Raw genomic sequence first — 15,957 nt, 5'->3', positions numbered from 1 at the left:
ACTAGACTTTGGTGCCTTATTTATAAACTAAAGAAAATGAGGCTGCACAAATGCGCAAGAGCTTCTTTATTATAGTCTGCTGTATTAGGCAATAGCTCCCTACGAAAGCGGAAAAGAGAAGCAACCCTTTTTCTAAAAGTTTTTGAGCACTGAAATAGTTCCCCGCTTTAGAGTATTTCACCACAACACATGCAGTTACCATTTTAGCTCAATTTTATGGATAACATAGGTTAGAGCCGTCATAAGTTAGCTGACCAAGTCATTTGGCATACCAGTTGATAATACTGTCTAAGCACAGCTATAGCATCATTATTAAATTAGCATAGACTGAACGCAACAGATTTGCAAACCTCTCAAACACATAATCAGCTCCTGTTTTACATTACTCAAACAACACAGGAATGAAAGAGTTTTCATAAATAAGCTTAGCCACAGGCTGAAACCCTGGATTAGGGCCTAATACTAGTTCGTTGCATAATTACTATGAACTTTCCACTTCTGTAATCTCCTAGCAAGTATTTGCAATTGCTGCTTAACTGTTTTGCAAACATTTTCATAGATCTTCCACTTTCCTCTTCACCTCATCAATTCAGGGCCACAACAGATGCATTTTAATGGGAGGTTTAAAAAGAAAGGCCAAAACTTTAGGCTACACACACCTTCTGAATATCATAGAATCAACTAGGTTGGAAAAGAGCTTCGAGATCATCAAGTCCAACCATTACCCCAGATTTTTCTACTTGCAGGTAAAGTCATTGATGACTATTCCAAATGTTTTCTTTCTCAAGACTGCACAGGTAAATGTCTTTAGCATTATAGTGACAAAAAATTAACTTCTGAAATTTAGAGCTCTGAAACCCTGGCATAAGCTAAACGGCACCTACTACCAACTTCTTCTAATGCCTTAGTTCATTTCTTTCTGTAAAGGCTACTGCAGCAGCAGCTTAGATAAACCTTTCACTATAGATGTCTCTGCAAAAACTAAGGTGCCATTTAAAACACTTTACACACTAACCTGGTTAGAGGCACCTGGATCTTCAGATAACGAAGAAGGCATTTCAAAAGGAGCTGGCCAGGAGGCCTCTCCTGCTTCATCACTCTCACCTGAAACAGGACCCTCCTGGTGCTGCTTTGAAGTCGAAGGAACAGGCTGTGCAGCTCCATCACCATTAATGCTGACAAAGCATCATTAAGAAGTTTAGTTGATGACATGCAAACAGATCCACTTCAGAATTGTTCTATTTGATGCACTGCTCTTAAAGTATGACTTTATCAATATATTAAAAGATTGCTGTGTTGACAAGTTCTTCATTGCTTAAACTCTCACAAAATTACAGCAGGTGCCACCATCTACCTTGCATATTTTAAGTTGTTCTTCCCTCAAATATCAAGTTAAGTCATGATGTTTATTCTTTAATTTTATTTTAAAATACTTGATTTTCTGTTAAAACATTTACACATAATTTCCTGATCTCATCCCTCAGTTTTCTCTGAATAAGGATGAATCAGTAAATAAGACAGACCGTAATAGACTTTTAACACCTACTTCAAGACAAGAAACGAGACAAAAGTAAGTTGTGCAGAATTAAAGATTTATGTACACATGAGGTTACCTGTAATACAAAAATTTAGAGAGTATAGCCTTCTGGTACCAGTGTTCTTTACTCTTCTTTTTGCGTTGCCACTTTTGATCAATCAGCCTTTGATAAAACTCTTTCAGCCATGTCCAGTCCCCTGTCTAGGCAAGATCATAAATATGAAATTAATACCAAGAAGCATCTGCAAAGTAAACCAAGTACCTTATTAACTTACAAATAGTCATTCAAAACAATAAGAAAAGCCCCAGAAAATAAATCTACAGCTAAAAGTCTTGAACTGGTCATGTATTAAAATGTGTTTTCTGGAAAAGTTCTTTCATTAGAAAGTCAGACACATAGTAAGAGACAGCAGAGTAACAAATACTTATTAACAATAACATAGTACAGCAATGCTGAAGTAATTACAGGAAAGTGGAATTTTAATCATAGAATCACAGAGTGGTTTGGTGTCCTGGGTTCAGCAGTAGCAGTCATTTTTCTCAGTCTTAGTAGCTGGTGCAGTGCTGTGTTTTTGTCTTTCGGCCTGGGAACAGAGCTGATAACACCGATGCTTTTAGCTGCTGCTCAGGAATGTTTACTCTGATCAAGGACTTTTTGAGTCTCATGCTCTGCCAGGGAGGAGGGGAAGCTGGGAGGAAGCAAAGACAGGACACCTGACCCAAACTACCCAAAGAGGTATTCCATACCACAGCACATCATGCCCAGTATATAAACTGGAGGCAGTTACCTGGAAGAGCTAGATCACTGCTCAGGTCAGGCTGGGTATCGGTCGGTGGGTGGTGAGTGGTTGTATTCTCTTCCCTTGTTATTTCTCTTATTATTATTATTGGTGGTAGCAGAACTGGTTTTGTGTTATACCGTAGTTACTGGACTGCTCTTATCTCAACCCATTGGGGTTATATTCTTTTGCTGCTTCTTCCTCCCCCAGCTCCCAGAAGGATGGGGAGGAAGAAAAGGAGGGGGACTGACCAAGTGGCTGAATAGCTCTGCATTACCAGCAAGGCTTAAACCACAACATTTGGGTTGGAAGGGACCTTACAGATCATTCATTTCCAACCCCCCACCATGGACAGGGACATCTTCCACTAGAGCAGCTTGCTCCAAGCCCTGTCCAACCTGGCCTTGAACACTACCAGGGATGGGGCAGCCACAGCTTCTCTGGGCACCCTGTGCCAGCTTCTTAGGACCCTCATAGGGAAGAACTTCTGCCTAAGATCTACAATACCATCAGATACAGTTCATAGGTAAACCAAGTGTTGCAAACAAAGCACCTTTTGTATTTGCCTGCAATTCTTAGGCATTTTTACACATACGTGCTTTCTTGGTGGCTACACTGTTCTTGGAATAATTCATTTTGACCATACTTCAAAAACACATAGCTCACTTGAGAAGATCGCATGAAGAGTTCCTGGATATCTAGCTCATCCAAGAGCAGCGTCCGACCGATGCGATGTACCGCCATGCTCACATGTGACTTGCTGTAAGGAATCTTCAGGAGCTTTTTAATGTTCTTGCAGGAGAAATGATAATAGAGATGATCAGTAAAACTATACTGCATTGTAAGACAATTCTTAGAAAACTATAAGCAAAGAATATACTACTAGTACTGGAGAGGCATGGACAGGCAAATAAAACCTTACAGTGTCAGTGACTTTAAAGCCATTCCACAAGAAGTTGCATTTCTTGAACTTGGAGAACATGAATGACAGCAATAAAGAGACCAAGCAGTCAGTATAAACCACATACATGGTTTAAATTTGATCTCTGTTCAGATCATCACAAGCAGGTATCATCAAAAGTGACAGAAAAAATGCAAGTGGATGGTTTGGATTTTAAAAGCTTTATCACCACCACAGGAATATCAACACTTTGTCAGATATCTAGAGGAATCTAAGCCCGAATAAAAATCTGTCAAACATCAATACTAAAACAGTAACTGAGTGTGTATGTCTCCTCTTCTGAATAGCCTCATCTGAATTCTACAGATATAACCAGCATCAAAAGAGCTGGCAAAAATCACAGGAAACAAGACTGAAGGGGCCTCTCTTCTAGATAAGGATAAAGGGAAAAATAAATCATCCTGAGAGCAACGATTTACATGGAAAAAAAGTTCTTTCAAACACACAAGTCAACTACATTGCAAGACTGATGTACTGTACTCACTCAACCACATATTTTAGCTGAAAATTAATTACAGAAATCCATAGGAAAGATGATTTTAACTCTGCATGCCTTATTCAGTGATCACAACTCCCTTAAATCACAGAGCAGAAGTTCAGTGACCCATTAGGGGATCTTTCACTTCTCCTCAAAAGACACAAAGATGACAGAAGCCACAGCAGTGTCTTAAAATAAAGTTTGTACAGCAAGAGTTTGAATGATAGCACTTTAGTTACACCTACCTCTGAATCAGACACAACATCCACATCATTTCCAACTGAGTCAATGAAGTCATAGGCCATCCCAAAGCTATTTGGAAAATATTACAAATTAAGAAAAATGTAACATTAAATAGAGAAGTGCACGTTTTTAAGCTTATTAAATATCTAAAAGTTTTTTCTTTATATGAAAAAAGTGTATATAACATTACTAGTTGTAATAACATCTGAAGTTAATCAGCAAAACAGTTTCAGTTTTACATTCTGCATGTTTTCCAAAGCTCTCTTTCTAATTGTTTAAATCCAGTTTCAAGACACTCAAAAAGGTAGCTTAACTTTTGTGAACTGAAAAAAAAACAAAACACAGCTATTTAAGTGTTAAGACAGTTATGAGAAATTAGAGAAATTAAGTTTTAATTTTTTTACCACTAAAAACAAGAACAGGTTTGGGTTTTTTTTTCAAAGAGCTTCTCTTTAAGGCATTAAACACCATAAACAGCTTCATTTTAGCTGCTGTCATTTAATTTTAACCCTAATTTCTGTTTTCTAACTGGCCTATGTGTTGTGTATCTTCACCCACCCTCATTAAAGCCTCTCTAAATTACAAGTTATTGAAGTTGGACTATTTAAATGTACAGATTATTCTTTACAATTAAACCAGGTATTACTATAACCCAAACAAATATAAGATGTGCGAGTGTCTGAAGTTATACTTTTGCTATTAGCTTTGTAATATTGACACTGGAGACAGAGACAGGTTAAACTATCAGCCTCTGTTTGACAAACAAACGTATCTAAAATAAAGGGGAGAAAATCATAAAGCCCCAAGAAACATACTGCTCTGCTCAAACATGTACATGTCCCAAAACAGATGATGAGGATTTAAACACAAACTGTCAAATTTCACTAACTAGTTGACTTGGTATGAATCTGCTTGTTTAGCACAGGATTTAAGCCTCCTGTTTCTAAACACTCAATTCATCTAACTGTTGAACTGAAAGGTAATGCTGAATTTTGCTTCTGCCCCTTATTTCACCTTCTGTGTTCACTCCTGACATGACTCTGAAATTTCTTTTTCCATTTGTTAGCCAGGTCTGGTTTCTAAAGATCCAGAAGGGCTATAAATTTGCTCTGTAACCTTCAAGAGGTTCAATTTTCACCTGTTATCAGAAGCAGAAGGGCTGGCTGAACCAGTCAAGTTTGATTTTGGCCAACTGGCAACAGCCAACCAGCGAAGAACATGAAGTCAGCTTGACTATCTCAGGCAAGGTGTCAACATGCACTTTAAAAGAATAATAATCAAACAGCATTACCAGCATCATTAATCATTTATAAAGGAGACAAGATAATAGAACACAGGCAAGAACTAAGGATGGAACAGCAGAGAGAGAATGGCTAAGACCAAGTTGCTATGGCAAAGTCTGCACTTTATACTTTCGATTACACAGGGTCCAAGTTCACTATTAGAATTATTCTTAAAAGCCTGGAAAAAAATAAAGCCTACTGTTATTTACCTTGAAAAGGGTTTACTCTTCTTGTTGTTGCCAAGAATGGTAGTACCTGCTGGTCCCAGCTTAGCGCTTTCACGCAACCAGTTGGCAGGCGGAAGTTTCAGGTCTGTCTTCTCCTGAAGACGGGCAAATGCTGCCTGTGGTGGGGCAGAGGAGTACTTCACCACAGCACTGCTTTTCACTTCATTGCCTCCAAGGAACAACACCGACCCCTGGCATTCAAAGAGAAATCAGATCTTTACTTCATGGAATGATGGAATGGTTTGGGTTGGAAGGGACCTTAAAACTCATCCAGCTCCAACCCCTGCCACAGGCAGGGACCCCTTCCACTGGAGCAGCTTGCTCCAAGCCCCTGTGTCCAACCTGGCCTTGAACACTGCCAGGGATGGGGCAGCCACAGCTTCTCTGGGCACCCTGTGCCAGCGCCTCAGCACCCTCACAGGGAAGAATTTCTTTCTAATATCTAATCTAAATCTACCCTAATTAAAACTTCTAGACTTGCTCTATAAGCTATTTTTAACTTGGTGAGCAAAGCCCAGTCTTATATTCACTTATAACTTTCTCCTTCATATACTTCTGAGCATTTCAGTTACACACATTCCAACACTTGCGTCAAGCATGTGCTCCACTTTGTAAGGCTAAAAGGAGGCAGCTCCCACGGAATGCAAAATTACACAGAAAGGCTGAAACCAAAATAGAATTCCTACTAATGTCACAAAAGCTTTCAAAACGAAAAGTGCTCACTAATACCAACACTAAAGCTAAACACATTTCTGCTTTAATAATCACTGAATCCCAGCCTGGTTTGTGATGGAAGGGACCTTAAAGCTCACCCAGCTCCAACCCCTGCCATGGGCAGGGACCCCTTCCACTGGAGCAGCTTGCTCCAAGCCCCTGTGTCCAACCTGGCCTTGAGCACTGCCAGGGATGGGGCAGCCACAGCTCCTCTGGGCACCCTGTGGGCCTCAGCACCCTCAGAGGGAAGAGCTATAAATAAATACACCTTATGACTGCATATTTCTTTTCAAAACACACAGCTGCCACACTTGTGTTGAGAGCTTTGAACTGACGCATGTTGAGGGAAAAACAGATCCACAGGACACTGTTTATGTAAATACAACGCAGCACCCTGCACTTAAGCATAACAACAGAAACACCGCTTACAATTAAAGCTTAATCATAATTAGCACACTCCCTACTTCACTCCAGCCCTACAACAGCAATCCCTTACTCACCAAACTGGAAGGTGGATCCACACCTATGAGGCAACCTTAAAACGTTACTGTGGGTTGTGTTTGCCGCCTGAAGCCCCACACGGTCCGGGCTGAGGTGGAAGGAGCAGCAACACCGGGCAGCTCCGGGGGGGAGGCGGCCCGAGGGCAACGGTGCCCTTCAGTCGCAGGACCCCCGTACACCCGCGGCTGTGGGGCAGTGCGGACAAGCACGCGGTAGTCCCCCCACCCTCACTGTCGGTACCTGCTTGGGCTCCTCCACGTCTCCCCTCAGGGGCGCGGCGGCCCCGGCCCCGAAGAACTCCTCCATGTCCCGCTCGCCTCACGCTGGGGCCGCAGGCGCAGCCAGCCCCTGTCAGAGCCCACTGCCGACAGAGGGATGGGGGGGTGCGTCACCCCGGGAACAGCCAGCTCTCGCGAGCCTCCCCGAGAAGTCCCAGGAGGGGTTGGTGGGCGGGGAAAAAGCTGATTGACCAATAGAAGAGCGCGAGGGGTGGTGAAGGAGCACTCTGAGCCAATAGAAGAGTGCTGGGGTGTGGCTTGTGGGAGGGACGGGGCTGTGCCTGAGGGGAAGGGGGCAATGGCGGCGGGCGGTGGTGTTGTCGGGTTTGTTATTTTGGGCAGGTTTGGTTTATGTTATGGGGTTCAATAAGGCAAAGTGCTGGGTCTGCGTTTTGGGCCACAACAACCCCATGCAACGCTACAGGCTTGGGGTAGAGTGGCTGGAAAGCTGCCCATGGAAAAGGACCTTGGGGTTCTGGTTGACGGAGCTGAACATGAGCAGCTTGTGCCCAGGCAGCCAAGAGGCCAACAGCATCCTGACCTGTATCAGCACCAGGGCGGCAGCAGGGCAGTGATTGTGCCCCTGCACTGGGCGCTGGTGAGGCTGCGCCTCGAATCCTGTGTTCAGCTCTGTGCTGCTCACTACAAGAGGGACACTGAGATGCTGGAGCAGGGTGAGAGAAGGGCAATGGAGCTGGTGCAGGGCCTGGAGCACAATTGTGATGGAGAGCGGGTGAGGGACCTGGGGGGTTCAGTCTGGAGAAGAGAAGGCTCAGGGGGGACCTTATTGCTCCCTACAACTGCCTGACAGGAGGATGGAGCGAGGAGGGGGTTAGGCTCTGTTAGAATCATAGAACCATAGAATTGTTAGGGTTGGAAAGGACCTCAAGGTCATCCATTTCCAACCCCCCTGCCATGGGCAAGGACACCTCACACTAAACCATCCCACACAAGGCTTCATCCAACCTGGCCTTGAACACTGCCAGGGATGGAGCACTCACAACCTCCCTGGGCAACCCATTCCAGTGCCTCACCACCCTCACAGGAAAGAATTTCCTCCTTAGATCCAATCTAAACTTCCCCTGTTTCACTTTTAACCCGTTACCCCTTGTCCTGTCACTGCAGTCCCTGACGAAGAGTCCCTCCCCAGCATCCCTATAGGCCCCCTTCAGGTACTGGAAGGCTGCTCTGAGGTCCCCACGCAGCCTTCTCTTCTCCAGGCTGAACAGCCCCAACTTCCTCAGCCTGTCTTCATACGGGAGGTGCTCCAGTCCCCTGATCATCCTCGTGGCCTCCTCTGGACTTGTTCCAGCAGTTCCATGTCCTTTTTATGTTGAGGACACCAGAACTGCACACAATGCTCCAGGTGAGGTCTCACAAGAGCAGAGCAGAGGGGCAGGATCACCTCCTTCGCCCTGCTGGTCACGCTCCTTTTGATGCAGCCCAGGATACGGTTGGTTTCTGGGCTGCGAGCGCGCACTGCCAGCTCCTGTTCCCAAGGAACAAGGGATGGGACAAGAGGAAATGGCCTCAAGCTGCCAGGGCAGGTTTAGATGGAGCTGAGGAACAATTCCTGCCCCAGAGGGTGCTCAGGCATTGGAACAGGCTGCCCAGGGCAGGGCTGCAGTCACTGTCCCTGCAAGTGTTCACACACTGTGGAGACGAGGCTTCAGTGCCATGGGTTAGTGTGGCCTTGGCAGTGCTGGGAACAGTTGGACTGGATGAATTGAAAGGCCTTTTCCAACCTGGTTGATTTTATGATTCCACAGCCGTAAAAAAACATGTTATAAAGCCCTATACATAAAATAATACCTGCTACATCCATTGTAGGGACTATGTCTGTAATAGGGGTGACCTCTCTTCATATATTACCACTGAGATTGTGAAGTGTCATTGGAGTGATTGTGCAGAACTAATTAATATTTAAACAGAACTCTATTTCTCCTCCACTTTAAGACAGCATTCAGTGCTTCTACCGACTTATTTCCCCCCTTTTGCACCAGGCAGGGAAGAGCAGCGCTGCCCTCGATGTTCTGGACCCTGCTGCAACACCCGCATCACTAGTGATGCGGTCAGGGAAGCTCTGACGTCACGGCGAATGCCTGACGTCACGGCGATGGGTTCCGCCCCTCTGTGAGCTCGACAACCGGTGGCACTGAAAACCGCAGGGTCTGGGCCGGGAAGGGACAGAGCAGAGGCAGCAGCAGCCGGAGCCATGGACAGCGACAGGCGGGTCCATCCCAGCGCGCAGCGCACCAGCAACTGGGTGAGAGGGCCGAGCCGGGGCCCTGCTGCGCCCTCCCTGTTATCCCTGAACTCTGCGCTAGGGGTGATCGTGGCTTTCAGCCAGGAACGGGGTTCACCCTTCCTAATGATGATGAGGAAAAGGTGCCCCCTGCACTCAGAGGGAGTAAAGCAAACTCTGGCAGTGTGTTTTTTCCACTCTTCCAACAGTGCTGGAGGTCTCTTATACTTAGCCCAGATGATTGTCTTCTGGATAATGCCAGCTGAGGGAACTGGAAGGGTTTAGTCTGGAGAAGAGAAGGCTCAGGGGGTACCTTATCGCTCTCTACACCTACCTGAAAGGAAGTTATAGTGATGTGGGAGTCGGTCTCCCAAGTAACAAGTGATAGGACAAGAGGTAACAGCCTCAAACTGCACCAGGGGAGGTTTAGACTGGATATTAGGAACAATTCCTTCCCCAGAGGGTGCTCAGGCATTGGAACAGGCTGCCCAGAGCAGTGCTGGAGTCACCATCCCTGAATGTGTTCCTGTGTAGATGAGGCCCTCAGTGCCATGGGTTAGTGGTGGCCTTGGCAGTGCTCGGAACAGTTGGACTGGATGAGCTTAAAGGTCTTTTCCAACCTGGTTGATTCTGTGATTCAATGTTTGCCTCAGTTGTTGCTCTCAGAAGTGCTGCAGCCCCTGTCAAGTCCCTGGGCTGGAACATCTCAGCATCTCAGGGCACTGTGACCCACGCCTGGCACAGGCCATTCTTCCCTCTCTGAACCCATGGGCCTAATGTTTGGCTGAGCTGTTCCTCCCCAGTTTGGTGTTTTCACACCTACAACAGCGGCAGCAGCATAGGCAAAAGGAAGTGTTACGGCATAGATGGATTATCACTGTATAAACAGTTTTCAGAAGGTTCTTGGAGGAACAATATTCTTGTCTGGTTACGTTGTAATGTCTTCACTGCAGCGGTCATGCTGTGTGCTTGGAAGCTCCAGATTTTTCCGGAGGCCACTAGGTGCTGCTGCAAGCCAAAGAATAAAAAATAAATGGGAAAATGCAATTTTGGCCACATTTCTGATCAGATCTAACTGGGGTTTTGTTGTTGTTTGTTGTTTTTTGTTCTAAATGGGTCACAATTGTTGTTATTTTCTAGTTTGCTCATATTGGAGTAGACCAGAATCAACCCGAGTCTACTACAAGTTCTGCACAAAACCAGGTCCAGAACAACAAAGCAACTCCGTACATTGAGGAGAAACCGCCGCTAACGCGCAAAGCTCGGGAGCAGGTGAGTTACTGTGGCAATATAACTTAAAGAGCTCCTTTTGCAAGACAGCACTTGCTAAGTTAAGTGTGGTAGTTAGTAAAGGAGTTGTAGCGGAGTGGCAGACTTTGTGCCTCAGGGTGTAAAATGATGGCTGCTTCTGCTAAGGCAGAAACGTATTTCATCGTTAGTTCTAATTTTGGGTACTCAAGTCCTGCTGTAGTTCTTGGTTGCTAGCATCAGTTACTTTACTCTTTTAGTAGCTACTCTACCTGCTTGAGACATATTTATGTGCCAGAATATATCATAGAATCAGTCATAAGCTATCTCAGCCCAAAGCCTGTGTGTAAAGCCATATAAGACAGTTTAAGTGAAATTTGATGATCTGTTTTGAATTGAATGTTAGCAATTCCGTATAGTCAGGCAAAGGATTACTTTTTTGATCATTAAAAATACTTAAAAATGAGGAGATTTGGGACAGTTTTGGAAACAAAATACAGTATTTTAAAACCTTGAGGATTTAAAATGTTACAGTTTCATAATCACATTTTTATGTCCTTATTTTGTCATCACACTGAGCTCTGCTTTAACCACCCACCTTGTGCACAGAACATTTGCTATTTCCATTTTCTATGAGCATAGCAATTATATTGAATTCATTTCACAGATTTTGCTGTACCAAAAAGCAGGAAGAACTATTTAAAAGGGAAGCTGGGGGCTAGTGAGAAGGAGAAGATTATATTGTATCATGAGTGTACATTATGTTGATATTACGTATACCTTTCTGTGAAGCATCTGGCCTTAGCCACTCCGAAAAGGAGAACCTGGTCACCTGGACCTTTTATCAGCACTAGTAGGACTGTTCATCTGGTTTATATCTTGCATTTACCGGCATGTCACTGTTAAAAGGAATTAGTGGAATTTCTCTCTCTCATAAATCAAGAAGGGTTCAGCAATGAGAGTACAAAGATTTGAGCCTTTAAAGGCTAAAATGTGATGTCCCAGGAACAACCTGAGGAAGTTTGTTTCTGTGACAGTTTTGAGAAGTGCTGATAGAGTGTTAGAAGCTGCATGTGCAGCTGGATGTCTGTGATCTCTTAGTATGAGGGGATTTGCTGCCTGGGGGGTTAGTTTCCTCAGGAACTCAGCACTGTATAAATTTATACTACCTCCTTTTTCGTACTTCGTTTTGTAAACTGTTAGTTAATCTGAGGAATCCTTCCAAGAGATGATATTCAGTACTTGCCACATTGGTTTTCAGTTTTCCTGCAGCGTATAGGCAGTGGCAATAAACACTATTCCTAAAATGATGATTGGTAATTGCAGTCAGGTATTTTACTGAGTGCCACATTTTAGGGACTTAGAAGGTGCTCATTTTTAAACACATGTATGAGAATGTGTCTGTTGAATTTACTTAACCACAGAACTACAGTCTGGGTGAATCTGGATGAGAAAACAAGTGAACGTGTGGCACATACCTAAGAAAAGGCAGAAAATCTGTCTAAGACAGAAAATGCCCTCAGATATAATCGTGCAGCTGACTCCATGTAGGCAGATTTAGTATTTTGTGATAGTGGATCAGGCATCCGGTAGCATTTAGCTTTAGAACTGATTCAGCTTCACTTTTGAAACCTATTTTGTTAGATTGCACATTGAAACTTGCTCCTCTTTTTGGAGGTGAATATCATAGTTGAGAGAGGAAAAATGTATTCCACAATGGAAAAAGTAAAAATCATTAGAGCATTTGCAGTAAAAAACCATAAAGCTCCCAATATGAAGCAACAGAATAGTGCTTGGCGAAGAACAGAGGCAATTTAATAGTCCAGAAGAGATTTCAGTGTTTCAGTTTTTAACTATTTTAATACTATTGCAATGATATGTAATCCCAGACTGGTTTGTATTGGAAGGGACCTTGAAGCTTATCCAGTTGCAACTCCCTGCCACAGGCAGGGACCCCTTCCACTGGAGCAGCTTGCTCCAAGCCCTTGTGTCCAACCTGGCCTTGGACACTGCCAGGGATGGGGCAACCACAGCTTCTCTGGGCACCCTGTGCCAGTGCCTCAGCACCCTCCCAGTAATGAACTTCTCCCTTATATCCAATCTAAATCTACCCTCTGTCAGTTCATTCAAACCCAGTTAAATTGCTTTTTAAAGGGTTCTTCTGCAGTTGTCCTTATTTTCTTCTAAAGCACTAGGTTCATTTTGGGAACTGGCTTAACATTATGTTAAAGAATGAGATTATAAATGAGTTATGCAATTAATACCTCCTCCACTTCCCCTGCAACAAGCAGAGTACATGATGTTCAGTACATAAATCATAGACTAATTCAGTTTCAAAGTCCCTTTTGTAGTTCATTTTAATTAGCTTTAGCCTTACTGGTGAATCAAACAAGACATGCAGTTTTTTGCTGCTTGCAGACAGAAGGTCTTCTTTCTTATTTGGGAAGTCACACTTTTATATTAATTGTGTATATACTCAAGTCGAGGGAATGCAAATCCTTCAGATGATCCTGTAAATAAAAGAAAATACAGAGGGTCCACATAACCCCTACAGAATTGTGTTCAGTTAAAGATGTAATATGTGAATATAGACCTCAGTGGAGCCTTCCAATATCTGAAGAGGGGCCTACAAGGATGCTGGAGAGGGACTCTTCATCAGGGACTGTAGTGATAGGACAAAGGGTGATGGGTTCAAACTGAAACAGGGGAAGTTCAGGTTAGATACAAGGAAGAAGCTCTTCCCTGTGAGGGTGCTGAGGTGCTGGTACAGGGTGCCCAAAGAAGCTGTGGCTGCCCCATCCCTGGCAGTGCTCAAGGCCAGGTTGGACACAGGGGCTTGGAGCAAGCTGCTGTAGTGGAAGGTGTCCCTGCCCATGGCAGGGAGTTGCAACTAGATGAGCTTTAAGGTCCCTTCCAATACAAACCATTCTATGATTCTATGATTTCTGTGTTAGAATATAGGCAGCAGTAATTTCGGCATCTGCCAGTATATAAGAAGTAAGATGCAAGTATACTCCAAACCAGGTGTGTGAAGGTTGATATTTATTTGCTATTGTTTCTTCTTTTCAGACTGCAGTGAAGAACAATTTCCCATTTTCCTTTCATGACAACAAGCACTGTTTGCGGAATGTAGGAGAGTATTTTGATTTTGTAAGTACCAGCACTGAGCAGAATCCAGCAAGTTCATATCTCTCAGCCTGCCAGAGATGAAACACAGGGTTTTTTTCTCTCCCCTGCACAAACTATAGGTTTGCTAGATGAGAAAAATGTAAACAGCAAAGAAAACCCCATGTTTCATTAGGATTGGGGTGGGACTTCTCTGGGACTGTCACAGATGGTCGTTGAGGGTGGTAGAACTCAAGGAGAACACCCCCCCCCATCATCTGGGTATTTGACAGGCATTTCCTAGGGGTCCTAGGAAATGTTTTTCTTGTGTTAACATGGTTTCGTAGCTGGTGATACGTGCTATTAGTCTCCTAAAAGGTATTTGCTTTGTGATGAACTTTTGTAGGGGGGTCAGTCCTGCTTATTTGGTTCAAGCTCTTTTTTGTCCTAAATTTAAGCAAAATCCATAGGACACCCATGATATATCTCCAAAATGTATTATTTTCCAATCCCATCTCTATAAAATACCTGTTTAAATGTAAGTTGCAGAAGACACAACTTCGAATAAAATTTATATTGGTTTGGGCTTTTCTCCGTGTGTAACAGTTTCAAGTTTTTCCACTTTTCTTAGATTGTTGGCATATCATAGAATCCCAGACTGGTTTGGGTTGGAAGGGAGCTTAAAGCTCATCCAGCTCCAACCCCTGCCATGGGCAGGGACCCCTTCCACTGGAGCAGCTTGCTCCAAGCCCCTGTGTCCAACCTGGCCTTGAACTCTGCCAGGGATGGGGCAGCCACAGCTTCTCTGGGCACCCTGTGCCAGCGCCTCAGCACCCTCACAGGGAAGAGCTTCTGCCTAAGAGCTCATCTCAATCTCCACTCTGGCAGGTTAAAGCCGTTCTCCTTTGTCCTGTCACTAGCAAAAGCAATAGGGCAGTTCACCAGATCACAAGTAGAGGAGGAAGCAGTGAATTGTGATAGTTCATCTGACTCTGGGCTCTTTTAGACCTGCATTTTTGGTATTCATTATTCAGGGAGTGACCTCTATTTCTGTGCCCTTTGTGCAATGTCTCATAGCTTTAGAGATACTGATCAACCGTAATTCCAAATAAATTTCCTGCAAGCTATGGAGTATGAAAATCAGTCTGTGTCTCTCCGTGTGTGGACACACAAGGGACAGCTTTGAAGATTCAGATTTCATGGGCTGTCTCAGTTTTTTTATTACAGTCCAGACATAAAATTATTAACCTATTTCTTTGGGTTACTCTGCAGATTAATTTAGCTGAGTAGAACTAAATAGCCTGGAGTAGATAGTGTGCTACAGAAATGCAAAGTTGAAGCGGTTTATTAGTACTAAGAGGTGGAAGGTCAACAGATTTCCCATTTAATATATATTCATCCAAGCGAGTCTGACAATCCTATTTTTAACTTGCTAAAGATGAACCCTGAGTTCTGGGAATCACTGTGGTAACAGCTTCCTTAACTTCCCACTGGGGTAGTGACTGTTACAAGATGAATCTGTGAAACTGTGATTGTAAATCATATGTTTTACATTAATTTGTCTTCCCATTTTTTCCTTAGGGTTTGGGCCGCAGGAAAGTGGAACCAGAGAGACGGCAGCAGAACTCCCAGAACTTCCTCCAATGGGCTCATAAGCCAGTTCCCAGCAAAGAAGATGGCTTAACCATTTATCAGACCTCATTTATGAAAGATAAAAGCTCTGAGAGCCCAATTTATAGGCGGTATCCGAAACAGCACACAGAAAAGCAGTGCACTGAGAAACCCATTCTTGAGAAGGAAAAAAACCTGCAGCCAAACAAGTCATCTTAGTTATCAACCCACCTTTGTAGCACAGATATATCATCATCATCATCAGAGCCTTTACTTGAGATCTAAACTACTTCTTACTCAAATGGATGATGAAATAAACGTATGTGTGAAGTGAATGTGTTGTGCAGTTGAGAGTTCATTGAAATCAACACTCGTGTTACTCTGAAGACATACATTACTATAAAAATTGTAATGAAGAGAAAAAGCACGTTTGTGCATAGTTTCAGCCATACCTCTATTAGGAGAACAGAGGTAGTGATTGTACATGGGTTATTTGATATTGGTTGACCCTCATCTTGATACAAAAGCTCATTCAGCTTCCAAATCAGTGATGGGGCTGTACCTCAAGCAGCTGACAGCATCTGTGTTGAAAGAAGTATATGATGGAACTGGATCCTTGAGGATTTCCACACTAGGGAGTCAAAACTGTGTGTTCGGAAACCTTTTCTGAAAGGTGTCATGGCTGTGAGGGCAGGTTACTGCCCGTGTGAGAAACTAGATAAAGAAGCTGCACATTAGACTGCTGTG

At 43.8% G+C, this 15,957-nt stretch overlaps 2 protein-coding genes across 5 annotated transcripts in view; one reads left to right on the top strand and one right to left on the bottom strand.

The window, feature by feature from the left end:
- The window catches only part of EDRF1 (erythroid differentiation regulatory factor 1), a 28,208-nt gene extending 21,109 nt beyond the window's left edge, over nt 1–7,099 (bottom strand). For 2 of the 3 annotated variants that reach the window (XM_065672460.1, XM_065672461.1), the window contains exons 1-6: nt 6,964–7,099; nt 5,491–5,699; nt 4,001–4,067; nt 2,983–3,108; nt 1,614–1,738; nt 1,016–1,175 (exon numbers count right to left, since the gene is read on the bottom strand). In XM_065672460.1, coding sequence (XP_065528532.1) covers nt 1,016–1,175; nt 1,614–1,738; nt 2,983–3,108; nt 4,001–4,067; nt 5,491–5,699; nt 6,964–7,029 — 753 coding nt within the window. In that variant the 5' untranslated portion in view covers nt 7,030–7,099. Of the gene's footprint in view, nt 1–1,015; nt 1,176–1,613; nt 1,739–2,982; nt 3,109–4,000; nt 4,068–5,490; nt 5,700–6,963 lie in introns of those variants that run through there. The other variant, XM_065672462.1, reaches the window with a different exon arrangement.
- Nucleotides 7,100–7,325: 226 nt separating this feature from the next.
- On the top strand, nt 7,326–15,511 carry TEX36 (testis expressed 36). 2 transcript variants are annotated; one of them, XM_065672966.1, is made up of 4 exons: nt 7,326–7,599; nt 10,387–10,518; nt 13,564–13,644; nt 15,181–15,511. In XM_065672966.1, the coding sequence occupies exons 1-4, from the start codon at nt 7,456–7,458 to the stop codon at nt 15,427–15,429; spliced, it is 606 nt and encodes a 201-aa protein (XP_065529038.1). In that variant the 5' UTR covers nt 7,326–7,455; the 3' UTR covers nt 15,430–15,511. The 2 variants fall into 2 exon arrangements, with proteins under 2 accessions (XP_065529038.1, XP_065529039.1); XM_065672967.1 differs by lacking the exon at nt 7,326–7,599 and adding an exon at nt 8,583–9,267.
- Nucleotides 15,512–15,957: the final 446 nt, after the last annotated feature.

This window comes from Lathamus discolor, chromosome 3, assembly GCF_037157495.1.
Source record: "Lathamus discolor isolate bLatDis1 chromosome 3, bLatDis1.hap1, whole genome shotgun sequence".
Taxonomy (NCBI): Eukaryota; Metazoa; Chordata; class Aves; order Psittaciformes; family Psittacidae; genus Lathamus; species Lathamus discolor.
Note: the sequence above shows the minus strand (reverse complement) of the source record. Positions and strands in the feature narration are given on the sequence as shown.

Bases quoted from the DNA above. Each gene is read 5' to 3' on its own strand.
- TEX36 (XM_065672966.1), top strand. From the start codon at position 7,456: ATGGAAAAGGACCTTGGGGTTCTGGTTGACGGAGCTGAACATGAGCAG. The intron at 7,600-10,386 runs GTGAGGCTGCGC...GTTATTTTCTAG, and splicing joins TGCCCCTGCACTGGGCGCTG to TTTGCTCATATTGGAGTAGA. The intron at 13,645-15,180 runs GTAAGTACCAGC...TTTTTTCCTTAG, and splicing joins TAGGAGAGTATTTTGATTTT to GGTTTGGGCCGCAGGAAAGT.